The following is a 24,459-nucleotide window of genomic DNA, read 5'->3' on the forward strand; positions in this document are numbered from 1 at the left end:
TTTCTGTAGACTTTAGACTTGACGTAGCCCCACAAAAAATAGTCTAAAGGCGTCAAATCGCATGATCTTGGTGGCCAACTTACCGGTCCATTTCTTGAGATGAATTGTTCTCCGAAGTTTTCCCTCAAAATGGCCATAGAATCGCGAGCTGTGTGGCATGTAGCGCAATCTTGTTGAAACCACATGTCAACCAAGTTCAGTTCTTCCATTTTTGGCAACAAAAAGTTTGTTAGCATCGAACGATAGCGATCGCCATTCACTGTAACGTTGCGTCCAACAGCATCTTTGAAAAAATACGGTCCAATGATTCCACCAGCGTACAAACCACACCAAACAGTGCATTTTTCGGGATGCATGGGCAGTTCTTGAACGGCTTCTGGTTGCTCTTCACTCCAAATGCGGCAATTTTGCTTATTTACGTAGCCATTCAACCAGAAATGAGCCTCATCGCTGAACAAAATTTGTCGATAAAAAAGCGGATTTTCCGAATGGACCACCTAAGACGCAGCCGCGGTCAACATTTAAATGAAATTATCTTCAAAAAGTAAATGTCATGTACCAATCTAACGTTTAAAATAAAGAACCGATGAGATTTTGCAAATTTTATGCGTTTTATTGTTTAAAAAAGTTCTCAAGTTCTTAAAAAATCACCCTGTATAAAAGCAGCAATCTCTTCTGGAGACACTCAGATCGACAGATTTTTGCATTTATAGTTCCGCTAGTGTAAAAATGGTTGGCTTCAAACCACAGGAACATATTGCAAAGCCATACCAGTACCTTTCAACCGAATTTCTCCTCTTGAAACGACCTGTCCGCATCGCTCACATCCTCCCCAATGACAACAGTAAAGTCGACGACACGATCAGGCACTCCGAAGAAAAATCAGAATAAAAAGTGTCCGTGAGCGATTTACCGCCAGTTATCAAAAATATAGTGACCCCTTGTTAATCATTGAAAAAAATGTTTCCAGCAACGCTTTTCTTGTTGATATAAACTAGTTACCAAGGAACTTTTGCAACACAATTAAACAAATACAAAGTCTTCTTCAACCAGATTAATGAAGTTTTCGCAGGGCTTTGCACGCAATTTTTGGCAATATGATTAAATATTTGAGTAAAAAACTCCGTTGTTTAATACTGATCGACATTACATTATTGTAAAAAAGTAGAAATAATAAAAACCATATTTTTCTTTGTATGTTTGCGTCAGTGCTCTATAGTCATACCACGAATTACCAAGCGATCGAATAAACTGAAGCAAATAGCCTTTACCATCAGATACGATTATCTGCTAGAAAACACATGCAATAAATCGAACAGAATGCAGACTACGACCATGGCAAGACACCGTTTTTTCTTATACGTACAAATACTACATATCCACGATAACAGCTACTCAAGCCGGAGAAATTCACTATTCAAGAACCCATTTTCGAGTATAAAACACTATAGACCCAAGACAATTCCTGCGTAACATACACATATTGGGGTTAGGACTGAAATTTTTCACAAAATCACATTAAAGTACAAACACCAAACACAACTCTGTGGCACAAAGAACCAGATACAATGGTTATTCGCTGAGATGAAATCTACCTTACCTTACCTTATTCTTTGTGATTTTTTAAGAAATTTTTATTTTATTAAATGACTATAACAATAACAATTGAGAGTTTCTTATTGTTTACTGTCTTGTGTATTGATTACTAAGCCGTTGAACGTTTATGTTGAATGGTATCCGGAGAGCTCAGTTTCGTAAAACTGATAAAAACCGTTTAAATTGTGCCACAATAATTCGAAATTTCATTGAAAAGAGTAATTTTTTTAGTTTCACAATAATAATTAATTATATTCTTCAAGTGATGATAAACAATTATAGGTTATATTAAATTTAGCAATTTAAAAAGGCTTCATCCAATATTTATTTGCATTGCCATGAAAAAACGTTTTTGATTTCGTATAAATCCACAGGATCAATATTATGCTTCGCATTATCGTACATAGGAACCCGATCAGTTCGAGTACTGGGCGGTAGTTGAGGATTTATTTCCCGAGCAAAGCTAGAATTCCAAGTTTAACAAATTTATTTTCCCGCACATGGATTTCTCCTGCTCTCCTCCGTGGACAAGATGAGACCTACTACTTCTTTCATACCAAAGTGTATGATCTACAGTATAAAAAAAAATCGAGTTAAGGTCCGTAACAAAATGGTAATTCAAAGCTAATACCTACGAATGTGCCATTTTGGTTACATTTTAGTGATAATTCTGGGCCTCGGTGATAATATTGAATATTTTCTATCGCTTCTGATTCACAAAAATCTGATCTCCTTCTGATTCTCAAAAATACGTGTTGTTTTTCTTCTGAGATTTTTTTAAATATATACCAATGAAACAACATACGTAACCATGGATAACTGTTATTTTAAATCAACAGTTTTCGACAGTTGTTGCCAGTTTCCATATATTTTCAAGCAATTTCGTTTTGACATTACCAGTTACTGGGGGGTAGTTAAATTTGCAATACAGTTTTTATAAACGAGTGGCAGGTCGTGTCGTCGGTAAAGTATTGTGGACCTGGAAGGGTTTTTGAGTCCTCCTTTACATAACTCTCATCGTCCATCAAAAACGCATGCATCCGGATACTTCAAAAGACGCGAATACAATTTCCGGGCCCTTGTTGCTACTCGCTTCTTCTGTTCTTTGTTTCGAGATTTTCTGCTTCTTGTAGGTCTTCAGGTGATTTCGCCTCTTGATACGCTGGATCATTCCGACACTCGTTCCTGCTTTTTTGGTCAAATCACGTATTGATATTGATTTTTTCTTTATAATTAGAGATACCACGTCCTGGTCCAGTTTCGTGTTGGAAGAACACAAACAAGTAAACAAACAAAAGCTGACAGCCAAACTCACAGCATGCTGTGATCTCTTATTTTGCCCCAGGCGCTAAATATCCTCGGTACGCCACTGAGCTAACCTCCTAAAATAACACACGTTATTTTGAAGAATGCCACAGTGTTATATATTACAATAGGATAGGTATAAGAACGGCATCTTAACACCACAAGGTGGAAGCAGGTTTCGGGAACGAGAGGGTTGTCCGGGCTTGTTCTCAGTTCGTTCAAATTTTGCCTCGCAAAAAGTGATAAATTGAGAAATACATTCCGATCTCAACGAACTCTGATAGCTATATCGTGTGAAGCCGCTAGAAGTAGACCTCTAATTTATGATGTAATTTTCAAAGTTTGGTCAACCATGGTTGACATGAAATCGAAAATGACGTGCCTACCGATAGCCTAGGACTTTTCTATAAAGCCATCATTGATCGGTTTTTGAAATTAGACCTACTGCGACCCGGTTCCGCTATGCAGAAAGAGACAATCGCTTTTACCAATCTGACTTTTCTCGATTACAGGTCTGCACTTTCACGTGCTGGGAGAATGCACCGTGCACGTAGCCAAGGGCACTCGCCGACCGGATAAATCCTACGACAAGGAAAACTACATCGATTTCCGTATGAAGCTGCTGGACGATTTCGACAACAAACCGATTCTGCTGTCGCCGGGTGTACACTGCTTTCCTTTTAAGCTTGGGCTTCCGGTGTCGCTTCCGTCTACCTTCATCGGCCAGCAAGGCTGGATCCAGTACTACTGCAAGAGCAGCCTGCAGGAAACGTCCGGCATAACGCACCGGAATCAGCAGGTGTTCATCGTGCTGAACCCAATCGATCTGAACCTGGAGGAACCTTTGATGAGTGTAAGCTGGACGGATGGATGAAGATTTTAGCTTAACTAAGTTGAAATTTGTTTTGGCTTTTAGGAACCACTGGAAGCCAGTGTCAGCCATCGAATCGGGGTTGGCTATCTGGGCGGGACGATCCGATGCAACGTTGGACTGGACAAGCGAGCCTACGTCCCAGGGGAAAACATTCTGCTGACCGGTGAGATCTACAACCGAAGCAATGTCACTGTCAAAATTGTAAAGTATGCATTGATGGAGGTAAGTAGGTCAGCAGCCAGCCAGGTTCTGGGTGTGGACTTTCTACATTTAACATCACGTCGCTCGCTAGGATCGCTCGCTTCAAAATGACCCGGCAGCCACAAGCATTACCTTATCCACTCATTCACTTGTGATTAATCCTGCATGAAGCTGGCGGTAACTTCCATTACGGTATAAGTTAATTTAAAACTCATCCACTTTGTGCTCGTTCCATGCAATGTCAACGGTGGTGTTTTTTGGTTTCTCACATTCTACAGACGATCCAGTACTATGCACATGGTAAACTGTTGCACCAGGAGCGCCGAGAGCTGGCCGCAATCGTACGTGACCGTATCAAGTCCGGTAGCAGGGATGTTCTGCAGCATGGACACCTCGCCGTCCCGCCACTTCCGCCCACCAATTTGGTCGGATGTCATTTGATTAGAATACAGTACAGCGTTTGCGTGAGTATAAGTTTTAAATGTATGAGCACATGTCGCCTGCTGGCCTGTCACCTACATGGCAATTGGCCACTTGGTCAATGATTTAATTTTCTAACTTTTCCGAACCGGATCGGCAAACAGAAATCCACTCGAACTTTATCCTGGAACCATTTGGCGACCAACAACCTAACAACCGTACCGAGTCACAGTCACAGTTGTTTATTGTTTATGCATGCAATTATGAAAAAGCAAAATTAAACTGACTAGATAGTGGGACTGCTATCGATTGGATTCTGTTTCGTAGAGCTCCAACATTCACCGAATGTTTGTTCGGTTGCTATCGCATTTCAAACACAGAAATCATTTACAAAGATTGGAAATCCATTCGACTAATCTCGAAATGACTTTCAATTGTTTTGTGTTTTGTATGATCGTCGTCCCTCCGCACACGAAACTGTAGCGGGGTAGCTGCATCTATTTTCGTCTCAGCTTCGTCTAATCCGGCTGGTGAAGCAAACATTCTATGCATTTGCTAAAGCGATGGGATGGAAATCGGATACAAATTTTCGCCTGGTTCGAGCAAATGTTGCACGTTTGTTTCGCTATAATGCCACCTTCCTTTCCACAGCAAAATGCGGCAAAAACACGAATATCGACAGGAGCGCATTGCATCCGATTGCGGGGCTATTGATTCAGTGGTGCATCGTATATTATGATAGGGATACTCGTTCTATTTCACAACAATGTACAAGCGGGTGCTTGCATTTAGAGCGCAAAACCGAAAGGATTTGTTTTATCTTGTAATTATAGCGTCTACTAAGACGTACGATTTAATGATTTTCCGATTTAATTTTTATGGTTAAACCAGTGCTGTAGTTGCGGTTAGTCACAGTTAGTCAGTGACTAACCAGCTCATAAAACTTCAACTTCTCAGGAATCGAGAAAATTTGTTGTTGGAAATTTTGATAATGACTGATTCAAGTAACCAAGAAGGGTGCAAAAGCAATAATACCTATTGAGATATCGAATCGTTATTTATTTATTAGCTAAATAAAAAACATTTTGTAAGGATAATTTTCAAGAGCGCCTTAGATTGATTCCAGGGCGCAGAATCACGATAGAAGAAGTGGGAAGGGTGCCCGTATAATTTATTTCAGGGCGCAGGGTGAAAGTATTTTAAAATACATCAAATAAATCTACAGAGGGCGCAAATCATTATTTATTTTTATGCTAAATAAATAACATCTTGTAAGGATAATTTGAAAAGGCGCCTTAGAATTGATTCCAGGGCGCAAAATCACGATAGGAGAAATGATAAGAACGCCCATATAGTTGCTCCTAACGCGCAGGTTGACATTTTTTTAAATACAATAAATAATCCTAGTGAGGGCGCAAATCATTATTTATTTTCAAGCTAAATAAATAACATTTTGTAGGTAAAATTTGAAGAGGTCGCCTTAGGAATGATTCCAGGGCGCAGAATAACGGTAAGAGAATTAAAAAGGGCTCCCATATCAATAATTCTAGTGCGCAGGGTGGAAGTATTTTTAAAAACATGAGGGCGCAAATTATTATCTATTTTCAAACAAAAAAAATCTTAAAAGCCTAATATGGAAGAGCGCCTTAGGGATGATTCAAGGGCGCTCTTAAAATTAATTCCAGGGCGCATTGTGGAAGTATTTTTAAATACTTTATGTAATTCTACTGAGGGAGCAAATCATTATTTTTTTTTCAAGCTAAATAAAAAACATAAGTACGGAGTGCCTGAGGATTGATATCAGGGTGCAAAACGAATTTTAAAGCTTCCAATAAATAAGTCAGCTCTGAGCAGTGCTGCCTTAACAACAATTTTTATAACATTTATTATATTCAAACATAAAATATACTAGCATTTGTAACTGTCTGTAATCTTCATCATTAACTTTTAACAGTTTTGAATTGACTCTATTGAAAAATTGGACAGTAATGAATAAAGAAATGATGAAGTTCACTAATTTTGAACGAGGTAAATTTGTATGAATACTGGCATATTTTCTTCAAACTCGGCCTTGTTTAGTGAAGGTCGGTATAGTGGAATTAATTACCACATGAATTGAGCTGATGGCGATTTCATTAGTATTTCCTTCTTTCTTCTATGCATCTTAGATCAGACTTTATGAGATTTTATCATTTTGATTGAATACCGACTCAATACATAATGAGGTACTTCATCTTTCGATAACATGCACAAAAACATTAAATTCATTTGTGAAGAAGCAAATAACAGCAGACTTCTTAGACATTCTCATCACAAGGAAGACGGAAAACCTATCCTTTTTAATATATAGAAAGCTAACCAATACAGAAAGTATTATACGTTATACGTCTAATCATCCCCATCAGCTTAAAATGTTAGCTTTTCACCAGTTGATTCATTGAATGCTTAAACTTGCCCACGGAGAAAATGCGGTAAGAAACGAGAAAAAATACATTCTCGATATTTGAATGCTCAGTGGATATTCGGAGCCATAAATTCAAACAGTTTTTGATGAAAAGAAAAACTGTAAAAAAAACAATCACTTACTACTTAAACCAAACTATCAGAAAATTCAAAAAGAGTTTCATTAAGTAAAATTAGATAAGATTTTCATTCCAAGTCAAAAATAGCTGAATATGTTTAGAAAATTATGAACTTACATGGAAACTCAACGTAGCTGAAAGTTTAAGAACATACCTTATGATCTAAAATGTTAGTTAGTTTTTGTTTGGCGTCTATACAAAGAAGTTGAAAAATTTTCGTGTGGCGATTTTTATAATGGATGAAAATTTAGAACAACGTGCGTGCATCAAATTTTGTGTTGCAAATGGATTTAAGTGTTCCGAAACGTTGAACATGTTAGAAAAGGCCTTTGGTGAATCGTGTCTAGGAAAAACACAGGCATACGAGTGGTATAAACACTTCAAAGCTGGTCGTACAAGCTTGGATCATGATGAGATCCCTGGCCGCCCAACAACATCTGTTACTGAAGAAAACATTGAATCGGCGAAGCAAATCGTGTTGCAAAATCGTTCTGTACCGATTAGAGAGATTGCTGTGTTGTTGGACATCTCTCATGGATCAGCCGAACACATTTTAACTGATGTTTTGGGTTTGAAACGCGTCGCTTCTCGACTGGTGCCAAAAAAGCTGAATTTCATTCAAATACAGCGTCGTGTTGATGTGGTCAAAGAGATGATTTTTTGGCCAAAAACTCAACCAAAATCATCAACCAAGCACCGTACTCTCCAGATATGGCCCCGTGTGACTTTTTCCTCTTCCCTAGACTCAAATTACCATTGCGGGGAACGCGTTTTGAGACCATAGAGACCATAAAAGAGAATTCGCTGCGTGAACTAAAGGCCATACCTTCGGCGGCCTATAAAACTTGTATGGAAAATTGGATCAAGCGTTGACATGCATGTATTGCCACAGGAGGAGAGTACTTTGAAGGCGATAATAAAGAAATTTATTAAAAATAGAAAATTTGCGTTTTACCTTTTTTTATAAGTATAAAAAATAGGTATAGAATTCGCTCAAACTTTCGAAAAATTTTCCGAGGCCCGGAGGGCCGAGTGACATATACCAATCGATTCAGCTCGATGAACTGAGCAAATGTCTGTGTGTGTGTGTGTGTGTGTGTGTGTGTATGTGTGTGTGTCCGTATGTGTGTTGTCAACTAAGAGGTCGAGATCTCAGAGATGGCTGGACCGATTTTGATCAAACTAGTCGCAAATGAAAGGTCTCCCCGTCACCCAGAACGCTATTGAATGGTTTTGGGATCGGATGTTTACTTTTTGAGTTATTCGAAGTTTTATGTCAAAATTTTCAGTTTTTTGACAGTATCTGTCACAATTGACCTTGAAAACAGAATATGTTTTCAGACTTAGATTCCGCACGATAATACCTATTCAACAAGCCATAGATTGTTGAAATCCGTCCATTTTTAACGGAGATATCGAAATTTTTGTGTAAACGACTTTTCCCCCTATTCCAGCAGTACGAGTTTTGAACGCTGTACGACAAAGAAGTGCTTGGGAGCAACGGAAAACACGATTTTTTATTCTGTTACATACAATTGTTTCTAAGTACCAAAAAGACTGTGTACAGCATCCTTTTTCATGACAATTTGCCTCGGACCGATTTTAGCACGGCTCGTTTTTGGCAACATAATCGTTCGAATATGACATATATGAACCAGATGATGGCAGATTTTTTTTTAATTATATTGTTTTAAACTACTTACAGCAATAAATGCTGGAAGAACATAACATCCATATACCATTCGAATCAGTTCGTCGAGATCAGCAAATGCGTGTGTGACAAATAATTTTACTCAATTTTCTCGGAAAATTTCTTTTCTGCAAATTCAGATTCATACGAAAAGTCGTATACTCCCAAACAAAGTTCCTGAATTATGTTTGGTTCCGACCTCTGGTTTCGGAACTACAGGATGATATGTGAAACGAAATCAAAATTGTGTAACTCATTCTTCTCGTAGATGGCTGAACCAATCTAAGATTCAAATGAAATCTAAGAATCATCTAAGATGCAAATGAAAAGTTTCAAGATTCTTTAAAACATCTTGCTCTTCAGTCAGATCCAACTTCCGGTTTCGGGAATACAGGGTGATTAGTATAAAAATTTCTATTCCACATAAATTAATCAGGTTTATCGGGTTAGCAGATTTGGATAGTCGATAAAAAAAATTAACTTTTTTCAGTTTTAGTAATATTCAGTTGTCGATTCAGAAGGCACCTAAAAATTTAATTCGTGCTATGATTTCTCAAAGATGTCTTCACTGATTTTCAAATATTTTGAAACAAATGTAAACTATACAGCTATTCAGGTGAATTTATCTGACTTCATCCATACCGATTTTAGAATTCCGGTTCCAGTATAAAATCGTTTCTCAAAGCTCAATCGTTTTCTCAAAAAAGCCTAATCAAATTTCAGAAACAAAAATTCAAATTGAATTAAACTTATATACAAAATTTATTAGTTTTATACATACATACAAAAATTAATGAATTTTATCCAATTAAGCTTCAAAGTTGTACTCAAAACTGTAATTTATTCGTCATATGGCCATACGAATCGGTTTGGGTTATGCTGGTTCCTGAATACCGGCTCTGGAAGTACCTTAAATTACCGTAAACTCTAAAGTGAAACTTACATATCATGGCATGTTTAATCGATTATCACACTTCTAGATTTAAATTCGATTGTATTTGCAGTTCCGACATTACAGAGCAATGAGTGATTACAATCTCAAATTGTCGCTTAAAACGACGGTCATTAAAATAATGTAATGAAAACTTAAACACCGAAGAATATTCATGCAAAAAACACATGCGGATTGATAAAAAAAGGTATCATCTCACTGCTAGGTGGATTAATCACGTTTTTTAATAAAATTCCGGTTCTTTTTTGATCATGAGGTATGTAAATATATTAACATTCCAAGTTACTATTATTTATTGTAAAATGATTCACCTGTACTAGCACAACAGAGATAGCACCGTACTTTCCTCCCACTACTAATGTCTATGTCTGTTACTATTTCGTGACATTAGTGGGAAATAGTTAGGAAATTTTTAATATTGTGGAAATAAATTGAATTTATTTTCTTCAAAAGCTATCCACTAAGCGCTAAAATAAGCATTTTATTCTGAAAATGTGATATTTGTGTTTATCGATTACCCAATTTGCTTAGTATTGGTCGTCCTAAAGGTAAAAAAACAAAATCGGAAGCAGATAAATTATTCCTATGACATCGAATAGCATACTGAAATCAGAAAGAGATATGGAATTGCCCTAGTTTATAACAAAACGTATTCTCAGTTTGATATTACTACCAAATAACTAAAACAAAATCGAAACGCATAATAAGTTATTGATCTGCCCTGATATTACTGAAAACAAATACACCGCAAACAAAGGCTAAAATAGAATGGGCAAACATCCCCGGGAAATTACATTTTAGTTGATTTTCTCGCCACAACAAAAAGATTATCTAATAGTTTCCTAAAAATATTTATAGTTTTCTAACCATTTTATTCCGATCCGACTTCCGGTTTCGGAACTAAAGCGTGATTAGTGGAAAATTACCCATTTCATGAGTAGATTTTCACAAGCGATGGTCAAAAACAGATAGAAATCCCATAAAACTGTCTGATAAATTCTTCTAGTTTACAGAATTTGTTAGTTTGTGTGCATATCAACTTAATTAAGGGGGAGACCTTTTTCTGTTCCGGTAGTACCGAAAGTAGTGGAGAAAAACTCCGAAAATAGAACTCACTTCGATTTCTTAGCGATGTTTAAGCCGATTTTTAGAAATCTTAGTTCAAATTAAAGCTCACATTGTCTCAAAAGCTACTGTGAAATTTCATCCGGATCCGACTTCCGGTTCCGCAGTTATAGTTCGAAGTCAAAGTTTTCAAACCGCCATATAGAATGAATTCATGAAATGGTGTGCTTGTAATCTAATGTTTCGCGGTTCAAGTCGCGTTGTTTCTATCGATTTTTTTTGTTTTTTATCCCAATTTGATTTCAATCCATGTAATTTACAAATCACACAATTTCCATGTTCTTGAATATAAATTCGTGTGAAATACGACGCTCCATTTATGTTCATCTTATGAGATGTAAAATCACAAGATTTTTTTCGAACTGTGTCTATATTGAAATATTCAATAGAAATTTCGCAACTTTCGCAGCAAGATGTTTTCAATACAATCAAAAGCCTGGATATATAACAAGACTCAGTTGTGAAGGAGTAGATTTTGAACTCTATCTCACAATCACACAATCGGAACTATTATTGGAAAGAATAATAAATACAGAAAGTGAGAATATTGACACCTGGGTACTTAGAAACATTCAGATTATGATAACACACTATGTCTATTACAAATGAGTCTTCATGGTTGATTTGGGTGGCAATTATAGAGCTTTAGAAAAAAAGACGTTGTTGAGGAAAATACGGCGTTCCGCTCGCATCAAATAAGTCTGATACTAGAACTATATAACTGTTGTATACAAAAATACTAAGATGAAGAAACAACAAACCCCGTTATAGAAATCTAACTTCAGTCAATTGCAATGCGCCCCTGTATCACGGAAATCAAGGTCAACGAAGTCAGCGACTAACCAATGAAATTTGAACAACTACAGCACTGGGTTAAACACTGCACACAGTTTTACTTTTTTACCTTTTCTATTAATACAAAATTGTTATACAATTCGCTCAATCTTTAGTGAAATTTTCCGAAACCGGAGGGCCGATTCTCATATACCAATCGATTCAGCTCGAAGACTGACCCAAGGTCCGTGTGTGTCTTATGTGTATTTTTAACAAATAGGTTGAGATCTCAGAGACGACTGAACCAATATTGAACAAAGTAGTTTTGTTTCGTTTTGGAATTATACGAAGTTTTATGTCAAAATTTAAAGTTTCTGCCGTTCTCATATAGAATGGCTATGCAATCACTGTGAAAACCGTTTTTTATCCGAGGCTCCGAGGGCCGAATGTCAAATACCATTCGATTCCGCTTGACGAACTGAATAAATGTGTGTGTGTATGAATGTGAAGATGGCTTAACCGATTTCTGATGTTCATCCCATTCCGACTTCCGGTTCTGGAGATACAGAATGATATGCACAAAAAAATGGAACAAATATGCACTGACTTTATTCAGATATAACTGAACCGAATTTCACAAATTCCTTTCATACGAAAGGTCTCATAGTCCAAAAGCCTGCTATTAAACCTCATTTGGATCCTACTTCCGGCTTCGAAGTTACATGGTAATATGTAATATGAGTGTCAAAGCTTTGAAACCGCCATATATAATAACAAATCAACACCGGTACGTGCAACGTGGAAGAAGAAAACACAACACGAACGATGCATGCTTTGTTCTATTTTGTACACCCTATAAAGAAAAACAAACGGTTACGAATGTCTTCTACTGGTGTGTGATTTTGGTAGAAAAAACGGTGCTGAGGTTGATTAAAATCTTAGCTACTTTATGACAAGTGTGGAGATGTATCTGATTCTATTATCTGTGCCATCCGATGCAGGACAACTGACAATGTACAATGTACCATGAACGCATATAGAAATATAGATTTCCCTGAACTAAGAACCACGCGAGTATTGTTTAATTAGATTACCACAAATTGGCGGCAAGTCTGGGATTATTTTGGGCGGAAATTGATTCCAGGGCTTACAAAATTATTGTTCTTTTAGATTTTGATTGAGGGAAGTGGATTAACTAATATGAAACTACAGAATAACTGTAATAAGCTGTTCGATAGTGGCGGCTATTTACTCGATTGTGAAGTGAGGTTAGCATTTCACCAATACTAACAAGAAGCGACTGATACTTCATAGATTGGCCCTCGTAGCCGGAGATCGACATGTAGCTGAGGTTGTCGGATTATGCTAGAGGACACTTTACAAACAATTCTGGTATGTAAAATTAGGAACAAAAGAGAACTCGAAGGCATATTCATTAATACAATTTAAGGAATGGATACGAGCAAAGCATTTTCTGGATTGCCACCTTTTGTGTGCAATGATGTACCTATGTCAGAACGGCGCAGCAAGTGGCAAACATGGAAACGAGGTTTCGAAATTTGCCTCAGAGCTGGAAAGATAAACAAGACATCTGAGAAGAAGGATTTATTGCTAGCGTATGGAGGGTTTGAGTTACAAGAGGTATTTTTCGGTATTCCAGACGCTGACGTAGCGGAAAGTGATACAATCAACCCATATGACGTCGCAATTGGAAAACTAGACGATTTCTTTGCTCCTCAACGACACGAAGCTCATGAGCGATTCTTATTTTGGAATATGAAACCGGAACCAGATGAATCTTTGGGAAAGTTCCTCATGCAGGGCATCTAAGAGAAAAACTTCCTCATCATTGCCGTTTCAACCTTCCGAGCGAACGGACGTGATTTGGATTTACTGCGAAAGCATTGAAAACCAGTTGTGTGTGTGTGATAAAGTGGTCGGACGATATTGTGTGATAGACAATAGTGCTTTTTCCTCTGAGAGGTTTTTTTTTCGCATTATATAATAGAACAGTGCCTTATTGCGAGCGGTCGATCGAAACGGTACCGTTAGCCGATTATTGTTTCGCCGATCAAGGCCAAGTGTGAGGATTATAAACAAGCGGCCATTGTGTGAGGATTATAAATAAGTGTGCCTTTTCCTCTCGGAGGTTTTTTGCACACCATCAAAGCGGCGATACGCCGATCGACGAAGTCCAGCTTGGTGTCCCCCGTTGGATCTTAGTTAAGTACCTTTACGTCGTTTATTTTTATTTCTTTATTTGACCATTATATTTCCCCCCGAATCATTTGTTTTTGCGCGGAAGTAGTTCCGCTATGCCTATTTTAAATCCTGCCCCCCCCCGCTCCCGATGTTCAAATGGAGACTTCCCTTGTCAGTAAAAAGTCCCGCATAAAGAGCTATCCTGATGGGCTCGCACTACCGGCCGGGCCTTACGCGGTCTATTTCCGGACCAAATCAAAGGAAAAAAAACTGAATATTTTAAAAATATCGCGGGACCTGAATTCGCGATATAATACCATAAAAAGTATAGATAGAATACGGCCAGACAAGCTCAGGGTCCTGTTTACCAGCTCAAAACAGGCTAATGAGCTTGTTCAAAAGGATCCTTTTACGCTGGAGTACCGCGTCTACGTGCCAGCTCGTGAAGTCGAAATCGACGGTGTGGTCACCGATTCGAGTTTGACTTGCGAGGATATTCTTAAGTACGGGGCGGGTTGTTTTAAAGACCCCTCACTTAAGAATGTCAAGATACTGGATTGCAAGCGATTGCATTCAGTATCGATCGCCGGGGATGGAACAAAGTCTTATCCCCAATCAGACTCTTATCGTGTGACCTTCGCCGGCTCGGCATTGCCCAACTACATCCTCTTGGACCGGGTTCGTTTGCCTGTTCGTTTATTTGTACCCCGGATAATGAATTGTACCAATTGCAAACAACTGGGGCATACAGCTACTCATTGCAGCAATAAGCCACGTTGTGCTAACTGTGGGGAAGCTCATGCGGACGGCTCTTGCGGTAAGGATGCTGAAAAGTGTCTCTACTGTAAGGAGGGTCCGCATGACCTCTCTGACTGTCCCGCTTACAAACTGCGAGGAGATCGGATGAAGCGTTCCCTGAAGGAACACTCCAAGCGTTCCTTTGCCGAGATGGTTAAGAGTGCCACCCCTCCTAAACAGGCAACGAATCCATATGCCTGCTTGTCAACTGACGAGAGCGATTCTGACGACCCTTTGGAAGGTCCATCTTCAGCGGTCCCTCATAGCTGTAGGAAAAGAATGAATAAATCTTCTCATAAGCTACCTAGTAAGGGTTCGAAGGTGTCTTCCGAAGGGCTTCGAAAAGTTACAGCTAACGGGAATCGGGAAAAATCACCGAAGCAAAAAGCTCCTGGTCTCGGAAAACTCAATTCCGAGATGGAATTCCCACCGCTTCCAGGGACTAAAAAATCCCCAAGCGTCCCTGAAAATTCACCAGAGAACCAACTAGGTGCTGGACTTATAAAGTTCTCTGATGTTGTGGACTGGATTTTTACAACTTTCAATATTTCAGACCCTCTTAGAAGCATTTTAATTGCTTTCATGCCAACAGTAAAAACATATTTGAAGCAGTTGACTGCAAATTGGCCCCTTCTTTCAGCGATTGTATCTTTCGATGGCTAAATCATCCACCGAGGTCACGGATCTAATCACTGTTTTACAGTGGAATTGCAGAAGTATTATCCCAAAAATAGATTCATTTAAATTTCTAGTAAACAATCTGAAATGTGACGCATTTGCATTGTGCGAAACTTGGCTAACTTCTGAAATACCCTTAAACTTTCACGATTTTAACATTATTCGTCTGGATCGAGATAATCCCTATGGAGGAGTACTTTTGGGGATCAAAAAGTGCTATTCTTTCTATCGCATTAACCTCCCCTCGATACCAGGTATTGAAGTTGTCGCATGTCATGTTACAATCAAAGGTAAGGACCTTTGCATTGCTTCCATCTACATTCCCCCAAGAGCCTCGGTTGGGCATCGGTGGCTCAGTGATATCGTAGAGCTCCTTCCTGCACCGACGTTGGTTTTAGGAGACTTTAACTCACACGGTACGGGATGGGGCTGTCTTCACGATGATAACAGATCAACTATGATCCATGATATCTGCGACAACTTCAATATGACAATCTTGAATACGGGAGAAATGACACGGATTCCTGCACCACCAGCAAGACCAAGTGCGCTGGATTTATCCCTTTGCTCGACATCGCTACGGTTGGATTGCACGTGGGAGGTAATTCCTGATCCCCACGGTAGCGATCATCTACCGATCGTAATATCAATCACCAGCGGCTCAAAACCATCGAAGACAATCAATGTTTCGTATGACCTCACACGAAATATTGATTGGAATAGCTATGCGACCTCGATATCTGAGAAACTTGAAAGAACTCAACAACTTCCTCCGGAGGAAGAGTACACGTTTTTGGCTGGCTTGATTCTCGACACCGCGACTCAAGCTCAGACGAAACGTGTACCCGGCGCGAAAACTAACATCCGTCCTCCCAACCCGTGGTGGGACAAAGAGTGCACAAATTTAAACGCGGAGAGAGCCTCCGCGTACAAAATATTCAGAAAAAATGGAACACCTGATAATTACCGGAATTACGCGGCGTTAGACGTTAAAATTAAAAACTTGATTAGAGCTAAGAAACGCGGTTACTGGCGTCGGTTTATAGACGGCTTAACGAAAGAAACATCTATGAGTACTCTTTGGAACACAGCCCGACGAATGCGCAATCATAACACCACGAATGAAAGCGAGGAATATTCCAACCGCTGGATATTCGATTTCGCTAAAAAAGTATGCCCAGACTCTGTTCCGGAACAGAAGATCACCCGCGCCGCGACACCAAATACAAACGAAACACCGTTTTCGATGGTAGAGCTCTCACTTGCACTCTTGTCATGTAACAATAAAGCCCCGGGATTAGACAGAATAAAATTCAACTTGTTGAAAAATCTGCCAGACCCCGCCAAAAGGCGCTTGTTGAGTTTATTCAATAAGTTCCTTGAGGACAACATTGTTCCACATGACTGGAGACAAGTGAAAGTGACCTGATTCAAAAACCAGGAAAATCAGCCTCCGATCACAATTCGTATCGGCCGATTGCTATGCTTTCCTGTATCCGGAAATTGTTCGAAAAAATGATTCTCTTCCGTCTAGACAATTGGGTCGAAACTAATGGCTTACTTTCAGATACACAATTTGGTTTCCGCAGGGGTAAAGGAACGAGCGATTGTCTTGCGTTGCTCTCAACAGAAATTCAAATGGCATTTGCTCGTAAAGAACAAATGGCGTCAGTTTTCCTTGACATTAAGGGGGCTTTTGACTCAGTTTCTATAAATATCCTATCTGAGAAGCTGCATCAGCATGGTCTTTCGCCAGTTTTGAACAACTTTTTACATAATCTATTGTCTGAGAAACACATGTATTTCGCGCATGGTGATTTGTCGACAATACGATTCAGTTACATGGGTCTTCCTCAGGGCTCATGCTTAAGCCCCCTTCTATACAATTTTTACGTAAACGACATCGATAAATGTATCAACACATCTTGCACGCTAAGACAACTTGCCGACGACAGCGTTGTGTCTATTATAGGACCCAAAGCTGGCGATCTGCAAGGGCCGTTACAAGATACTCTTGTCAACTTATCCACATGGGCTCTTCAAATGGGTATCGAATTCTCTACGGAGAAAACTGAGCTGGTTGTATTTTCGAGAAAGCGAGAACCAGCACAATTACAGCTTCAACTAGGGGGTGAAACCATAGCTCAGGTCTTCACATTTAAATATCTCGGGGTCTGGTTCGACTCCAAAGGCACCTGGGGATGTCACATTAGGTATCTGAAAAGAAAATGCCAACAAAGAATCAACTTTCTTCGTACAATAACCGGGTCGTGGTGGGGTGCCCATCCAGGAGACCTGATCAGGCTGTACCAAACAACGATATTGTCCGTGATGGAATACGGATGCTTTAGCTTCCGATCCGCGGCGAACACTCATTTCATCATGCTGGAAAGAATTCAGTATCGTTGTTTGCGTATTGCCTTGGGTTGCATGCAATCGACTCATACGATGAGCCTCGAAGTGCTGGCGGGTGTTCTCCCATTGAAAAACCGGTTCTGGGATCTCTCATATCGTTTGCTCATTCGATGCGACATTTTGAATCCTCTGGTGATTGAAAATTTCGAAAGGTTAGTTGAGCTTAATTCTCAAACCCGTTTTATGTCCTTGTATTTTGATTACATGGCTCAGAATATTAATCCTTCTTTGTTTGTTTCCAACCGTGCTCATTTCTTGGATACTTCTGATTCTACTGTGTTTTTCGACACATCCATGAGAGAAGAAATTCGTGGAATTCCGGCTCACGTGCGCCCTCAAGTGGCCCCAAATATTTTTTATAATAAATTTAGAACAGTCAACTGTGAAAAGGTGTTTTACACTGACGGATCAAACATCAACGAGTCCACAGGCTTCGGCATCTTCAATCAAAACATCACCGCTTCTTACAAACTCAGTGATCCGGCTTCAGTTTACGTCGCAGAATTAGCTGCTATTCAGTACACCCTCGAGATCATTGAAACGTTGCCCAAAGACCATTACTTCATTGTCACGGACAGTCTAAGCTCAATAGAAGCTCTCCGAGCAATGAAGCCAGGAAAGTATCCCCCTTATTTCCTGGGGAAAATACGGGAACATTTGAGTACTTTATCTGAACGGTCTTATTTAATATCGTTAGTCTGGGTCCCTTCGCATTGTTCCATTCCGGGCAATGAAAAGGCAGACTCATTGGCTAAAGTGGGCGCATTAGAAGGTGATATTTATGAAAGACCAATCTGCTTCAATGAATTTTTCAGTATCTCTCGTCAGAAAACTCTCGAAAGTTGGCAAACTTCATGGAGCAATGACGAACTGGGACGATGGCTACACTCCATTATCCCTAAGGTATCGACGAAACCTTGGTTCAAGGGGATGAACATGAGTCGTGATTTCATTCGCGTTATGTCACGGCTCATGTCAAATCACTATACATTCAACGCACATCTCCGGCGTATCGGGATCGTGGAGAACGGGCTCTGCACCTGTGGCGACGGTTATCAGGACATCGAGCATGTCGTGTGGTCGTGCGTAGAGTATCGCGACGCCAGGTCGAAGCTACTGGAATCCCTCAGGGCCCGAGGTAGACCGCCTGAGGTTCCGGTTCGGGATGTGTTGGCGAGTCGGGATAGTTCATATATGCTTCTCATATACCAGTTTCTCAAACACATTAATATACAAGTGTAATCTGTTACATCTGGCTTAGAAAGTTCCTCCTATTTATCGACGTTGTTTCAACTGTGGCTAAGAATTATTTCTCAACTGCAGGTTCGACACTAACTTCCGCCGATTATCCCGATTCCTCATCTGTCCACCATCTTCATCGGAACTAACAAGATCTTTTTGCTGTCACTAACCTTCGCTTCCCCCCTCCCCGTCTCTTCACCATCTCGATGTCAACTAATTAGATCTCTGTCGTTTTAGTCATTTCATTCCCATATCCCCTTTTTACTCCGTTTTCCGCAATATTTACTTCGCTATATTTTTTTTTTTTCATTTTCTTCTGTAACAACACCATCATCGCCCACGGAAACTTATCAACAGCATGCGGGCCACCCGCCGGGTATTCGTAACCTGGGGGTGTTTCCCGCGGACCCACACGGACCGAAGAATGCGGCCAACATGAATATTCACCAACGCCATATGGAAGACTCTCATGAAATATTCAATTCACCGGCCGATCACCACATGAAGGCTGGATCTGCCAAAGTCAACCACTGCGACCCAAATATGACATTACTTAATGATACAACCCTAGTTTTAAGTTAGTCGTAAATTTTAAATTAGTAAAAGCCCTTGGCATCTTAGAGCTTAAGCAGTGTGCCTTAAACATTATATTCTTGAATAAAAAAAAAAAAGAAAAACTTCTTCAAGATAAGGATCTAACCGATGAAGAAGTAATTCGACAAGTTAATATATACGAAACGACAAAATCAGCAAGTCAACAAATTAGCGGTCAAAATACAAAACCAGTTTTGGGTGCATCGGAAAACCTACAGCAGGTCGCTGCAATTTGCAAGTACTGCGGTGGTCCTCATAAACAAGACCAACAGTGCCCAGCATGGAACCGAACATGCTCAAACTGCGGTAAAAAGGGCATTTTCGACGAACCTGTTTCACTCGTGTAGCGGTTCCGAGTGGTTCCAATTCGAACTATAACTTTGTACCACGAGCCCAAAAGTTTTCAAAAGCGCAGACATGCTCAAACTTTTGCTGGATCATCTACCGTTCGTAAAAACGTTCAACGTAATACAGTGCATCCTTCGCATCGACTACATGGAATAGGCGAGACAGAAAATTTCGAAAACGGGGTTGAATTGGTCGAAATGGTACCGTCGACAAGTGACTCCGAGGAGTTGATTTGGGCCAAGGTTGGAAACGTAATGATCGAAATGCAGATCGACTCCGGTGTGCAGTCAAACATTATCGACGACGAAATATGGCATTATATGGAACAAAATGGAGTAGTAGTTGTTGGCCACCGAAAAAAACCGGGAAAGAAGTTCGAAGCATATGCTCAGCAAGATTGTCTCGAAGTGGATTTGATGTTTAATGCAGAGATTATCAGTGATGGAAACCGTCAACTTAAAACGATTGCTCGTTTTTATGTAGTGAAGAGAGGCCCGCAACCGCTACTTGGAAAAATTACAGCGAGGCAACTAGGAGTTCTTAGAATTGGTCTTTCTATTCGGCACGAAGATCTCTGGCAAGTTGGTGTGGTACATCCGAATGTACAACGGTTTCCAAGTATTCGTGGTGTAACGATCCATATACCGATAGACAAGACTATACAACCTGTAGCTCAGCGATTTCGGCGCCTGCCTTTTTCCTCTCTAACATGCGTTGAAGATAAGTTAGCCGAGCTGCTAAGCAAGGATATCATTGAAAGGGTGAAAGAACCAAGTCATTGGGTATCTCCTTTGGTTGTGCTTCTGAAGGACAGTGGTGATATCCGCCTCTGTGTGGATTTGCGACACCTGAACAAGGCTGTAATACGCGAGACCCATCCGTTACCCAAAATAGAAGATGTCCGTTGGAGGTTCAATGGGGCTGTTTATTTTTCACGGCTAGATATCAAAGACACCTTTCATCAGCTAGTGCTGGATGATGAGAGCAAACTGCTAACGACATTCATTACTCATAAAGGCATGTTAAGGTATAAACGCCTAGTTTTTGGAATTTCTTGTTCGCCAGAAATTTTCCAAAAACTACAAGGATCAGCCCCATGGGGTTGTTCGAGCCATTGATGTGGAACAAGGCAACCAAAATTTACAATGATCTACAATCAAAAAGATCAATCAATCCGAACCAACACCGAACATCATTTGTCTTGATTTGCATTTGTTTTATAATCGATGAAATTACAACATTATCTGAAATGTATGCGATTATATCTTTGTACATACTTGCGATTTCGATAATTAAGTTTCTCTTCGCCAAGCTTGTGTTCAAGTTTTTTATGCAAGCAGTTTTTTTAGCGTTAAGTTTCTCTACCATTCTGCGATTTCGGTTGAACTAAACGGTTAAACTATTTCTCATTATCAATCAAGTTCATCTAATATAAATTAGAAAGCACTCAAAATTCATCCAGGGGTAGTTGTCAATTTCTCATGGGGTAACGACATAACATGGAATTCCGAGCGTGCATGACACAAGATCAGAGCATACCAATTAAGGGCTGAGGCCAGTGTGTTTTAGGGCGTTTTAAAGGGCTATTTTCACGCATTTAATCTGATTTTCTCAGAAACGGTGACGAATATCAAAAAACCCAACTGAAAATTTTTTAGAAAATTAGTTTAGATTATTCTGTGAAAATTTCAGAATGATTGTTTGACTTTAGCGGACGGGAAAGTTTTTTTTCTGAAGGATCATAGATGAAAACGCCGTCTTTCAACTTGTTCATTGAATATCTCGCCTTCAAAAGCATGGATAAAAAATCTATCCTGACAATGTCTAGATAATTTAGATGCGATTAGTGCATAGAAACATATATGTTGTCGCGATAAAAATTAAGTAAATGTTATTTTTGTAATGGTAATTCCATTTCTATGGCGGCACCATTTTTTCTGCTCTTGTATCCTGGTAACGTAACGAAACATGAGAGAGAAATAAAATCGGCTCAAGAAGGTTGCCAAACAAGCGATAGCTTTATTGGATTTTATGTGATATAGTCAAACTTGTAACCGAAAATATCAAAACTTTCCTGGCCACCCGGCCACATCGAGAGTCATTTTACACATTTACGAGAGAGCATGGAGAGAAATGTAATACGCACAGCGAGCAACACGGTTTTACGCTAACAACTGGCCTCAACCCTTAAAGCTTCAAATCGTTTTATGGGGCGTTGTTGTTTTGCTGTCTAGCAACAACCTACCTCTAGCATGCTACGAGTAGGACTGAAACGTTAGCTTTAATTTCGCTTCTATTTATAGATTCGCGTGCTTCCAACAGCTTCGCTTTTGCATCGATTGACCAATCAGAGCGATGCTCACTCTTTGATACATCGCTTACTCCTTCAAAACCGTCGTCTATGGCAGGGAAATCCGGTATGACAAAGATTTTTAGCAGCCAAATAGGACACTGCTCGCTACTAATCAAAATTTCAATAATATATAATTGAAAATGCGTGGCTTGATACATTCAAATCGAAACGTAGAAAAATTTCCTATCAAATGATGAAATAATATTAATAATTGATACAAAATAGACTGAGCTGTAAGTGTTTAAAACCTGACCACATTTCTACGTGTAGTTTTTCTTGAGTTTCTGATTTGCACCCCTATATAGAAAATAAAGATGTGTTCCACATAAAAATTTTTTAGAACAGATCCTTTCGAAATGCGGATTTTGTATCAATTTCATTGATGACATCGTCATATTCGGAAAGACAGAACAGGAACACGATGAAGCCCTCGAAGGTGTCCTTCATATTGTCAATGAATATGATATCCTTCTGAATCAGGCAAAGTGCGTGTTCAAACTAAAAGAAATTGACTTCCTTGGTCATCACTTCGATGCTAATGGCATGTCCCCGGCTCGAGATAAAATCATAGCAATCCGTATCTTTCGTCCGCCGATTACAAAGGAGAAGTACGCAGCCTATTAGGACTTGTTAACTATGTAGGTTCATTCATTCCTGATCTAGCAACCATTTCCTTCCTCCTCAGAGAACTTACTAAAAACAAGTCAGAGTTTAAATTAGAAGCGATCGAACCAAACGCATTTGAACAAATTATTAATCAAATTGGAAATGTTAGTACATTATCTTATTTCGACTCAACACTCAAAACTCGGCTGGTAGCAGATGTTTCGCCGGTGGGATTGGGCGCCGTACTTTTGCAGTATCAAGAAGGGTTGCCAAAAGTAGTAGTGTACGCAAGCAAAAGTTTGACCGAAACCGAACGACGCTACGCGCATACAGAAAGAGAGGCTTTAGCCTTAGTTTGGGCAGTCGAACGTTTCCGTACCTATCTTTTAGGGATCCGCTTAGAAATAGAGACAGATCTTAAGCCCCTCGAAGCTATCTTCTCTCGGAATTCATCACCATGCATTAGGATCGATCGTTGGGTTTTACGGATGCAAGCTTTTACTTATGATGTAATCTACCGGAGCTAGAGCTGTGCGCCGATCAAAATTGTCAACATCGGCGGCTGAAACGTCTTTTTGACCAGCGGCGGCGGCGAATCGGCGTGACGCTATTTCCTGAAAACATCGGCGGCGGAGGCGGCGCGATTCGGCGTAATCAATTATAAACATATTAAAAATTTTAATATTGATTCACACAGGACAATTTCTCTATCTTATTGTTTTGTCGACCTACAATCAAAGATCCTAATGTTTATGTGATCCATTTAAGCCAACGTGGTGAATAGAGATGGTAAATGGTTTCGAATGCATCGAATTAGAAGAGAAATTGAGATGAGTATAAGTGCGATTATTTGGAGATGGTTGACTATTGTTTAAATAAATATTTCATTCATATACAAAGGGTTTTTTTTTATTATGAGCAAGAAATATGAAGTTTTATTCGGAACTATTTATCAAATCGCTTTTTACATAGTTGATAATTATCATGTATAAAAATCGTTTTATCAACTCAAAAAATAAGTATATCGTATGTAATTGTATGTAATTAACATAAAATCGATTTGGCGCTCAAATTCATTCAGATATCAAAAATAATATCAAATTAACAAATTCAAATTTTAATTACTTCACATTTGTAACGATTTCTTATAAAAACGGGTAAATTCATTTGAAAAGTCATAGTAGAAGTAGAAGAAAATGTTTCTACTTTGAGTTGGTAACGTTGATCTTAATTTATTGTGCGAAAACTAACGTTTATTTAGAATGGAGCATGAAACTTTGTTCTATACCATTTTTCAAATGTTCGGAAATAACAAATAAAGTATCCAAAATAAATGGTACTGGATCGCTAAACTTTCTAGTACCCGAGAAATCAACACTACACTGGTTTCTAAAAAAAAATGTTAATCCGAAAAAACCTAACATTATTTATTTTTTTCGGAAGAACCCTCCTTTTCTTGGTTCCATTTTTCATTTTCAGATGTCGCGACCGATAATGTGCCAATAGCTCAAAACCTTTTAAATAAAGACAGAAAATAGACTTTGAATCAAATGACATTGGCTTCGGTTGACAACGGTAGTACTGATTTTCAGTATAAGTAGGAGGAAAGTGACTGTACTGTAATTTTCAATGAATTTTCATGAAAACTGTAAACAATTTTCCACATTGATAAAATCATTTTTTCGGCTGATGTAATATTATCGG

At 39.2% G+C, this 24,459-nt stretch overlaps 1 protein-coding gene across 1 annotated transcript in view; it reads left to right on the forward strand.

Annotated features, from left to right (window-relative positions):
* LOC131427887 (arrestin domain-containing protein 4-like) overlaps positions 1-24,459 on the forward strand; it is a 62,637-nt gene that overhangs the window by 20,708 nt on the left and 17,470 nt on the right. The window contains exons 2-4 of the mRNA XM_058591454.1: positions 3,414-3,754; positions 3,818-3,997; positions 4,255-4,440. Of these exons, the coding sequence (XP_058447437.1) occupies positions 3,414-3,754; positions 3,818-3,997; positions 4,255-4,440 (707 nt within the window). The remainder of the gene's footprint in view (positions 1-3,413; positions 3,755-3,817; positions 3,998-4,254; positions 4,441-24,459) is intronic.

This window comes from Malaya genurostris, chromosome 2 (assembly GCF_030247185.1).
Source record: "Malaya genurostris strain Urasoe2022 chromosome 2, Malgen_1.1, whole genome shotgun sequence".
Taxonomy (NCBI): Eukaryota; Metazoa; Arthropoda; class Insecta; order Diptera; family Culicidae; genus Malaya; species Malaya genurostris.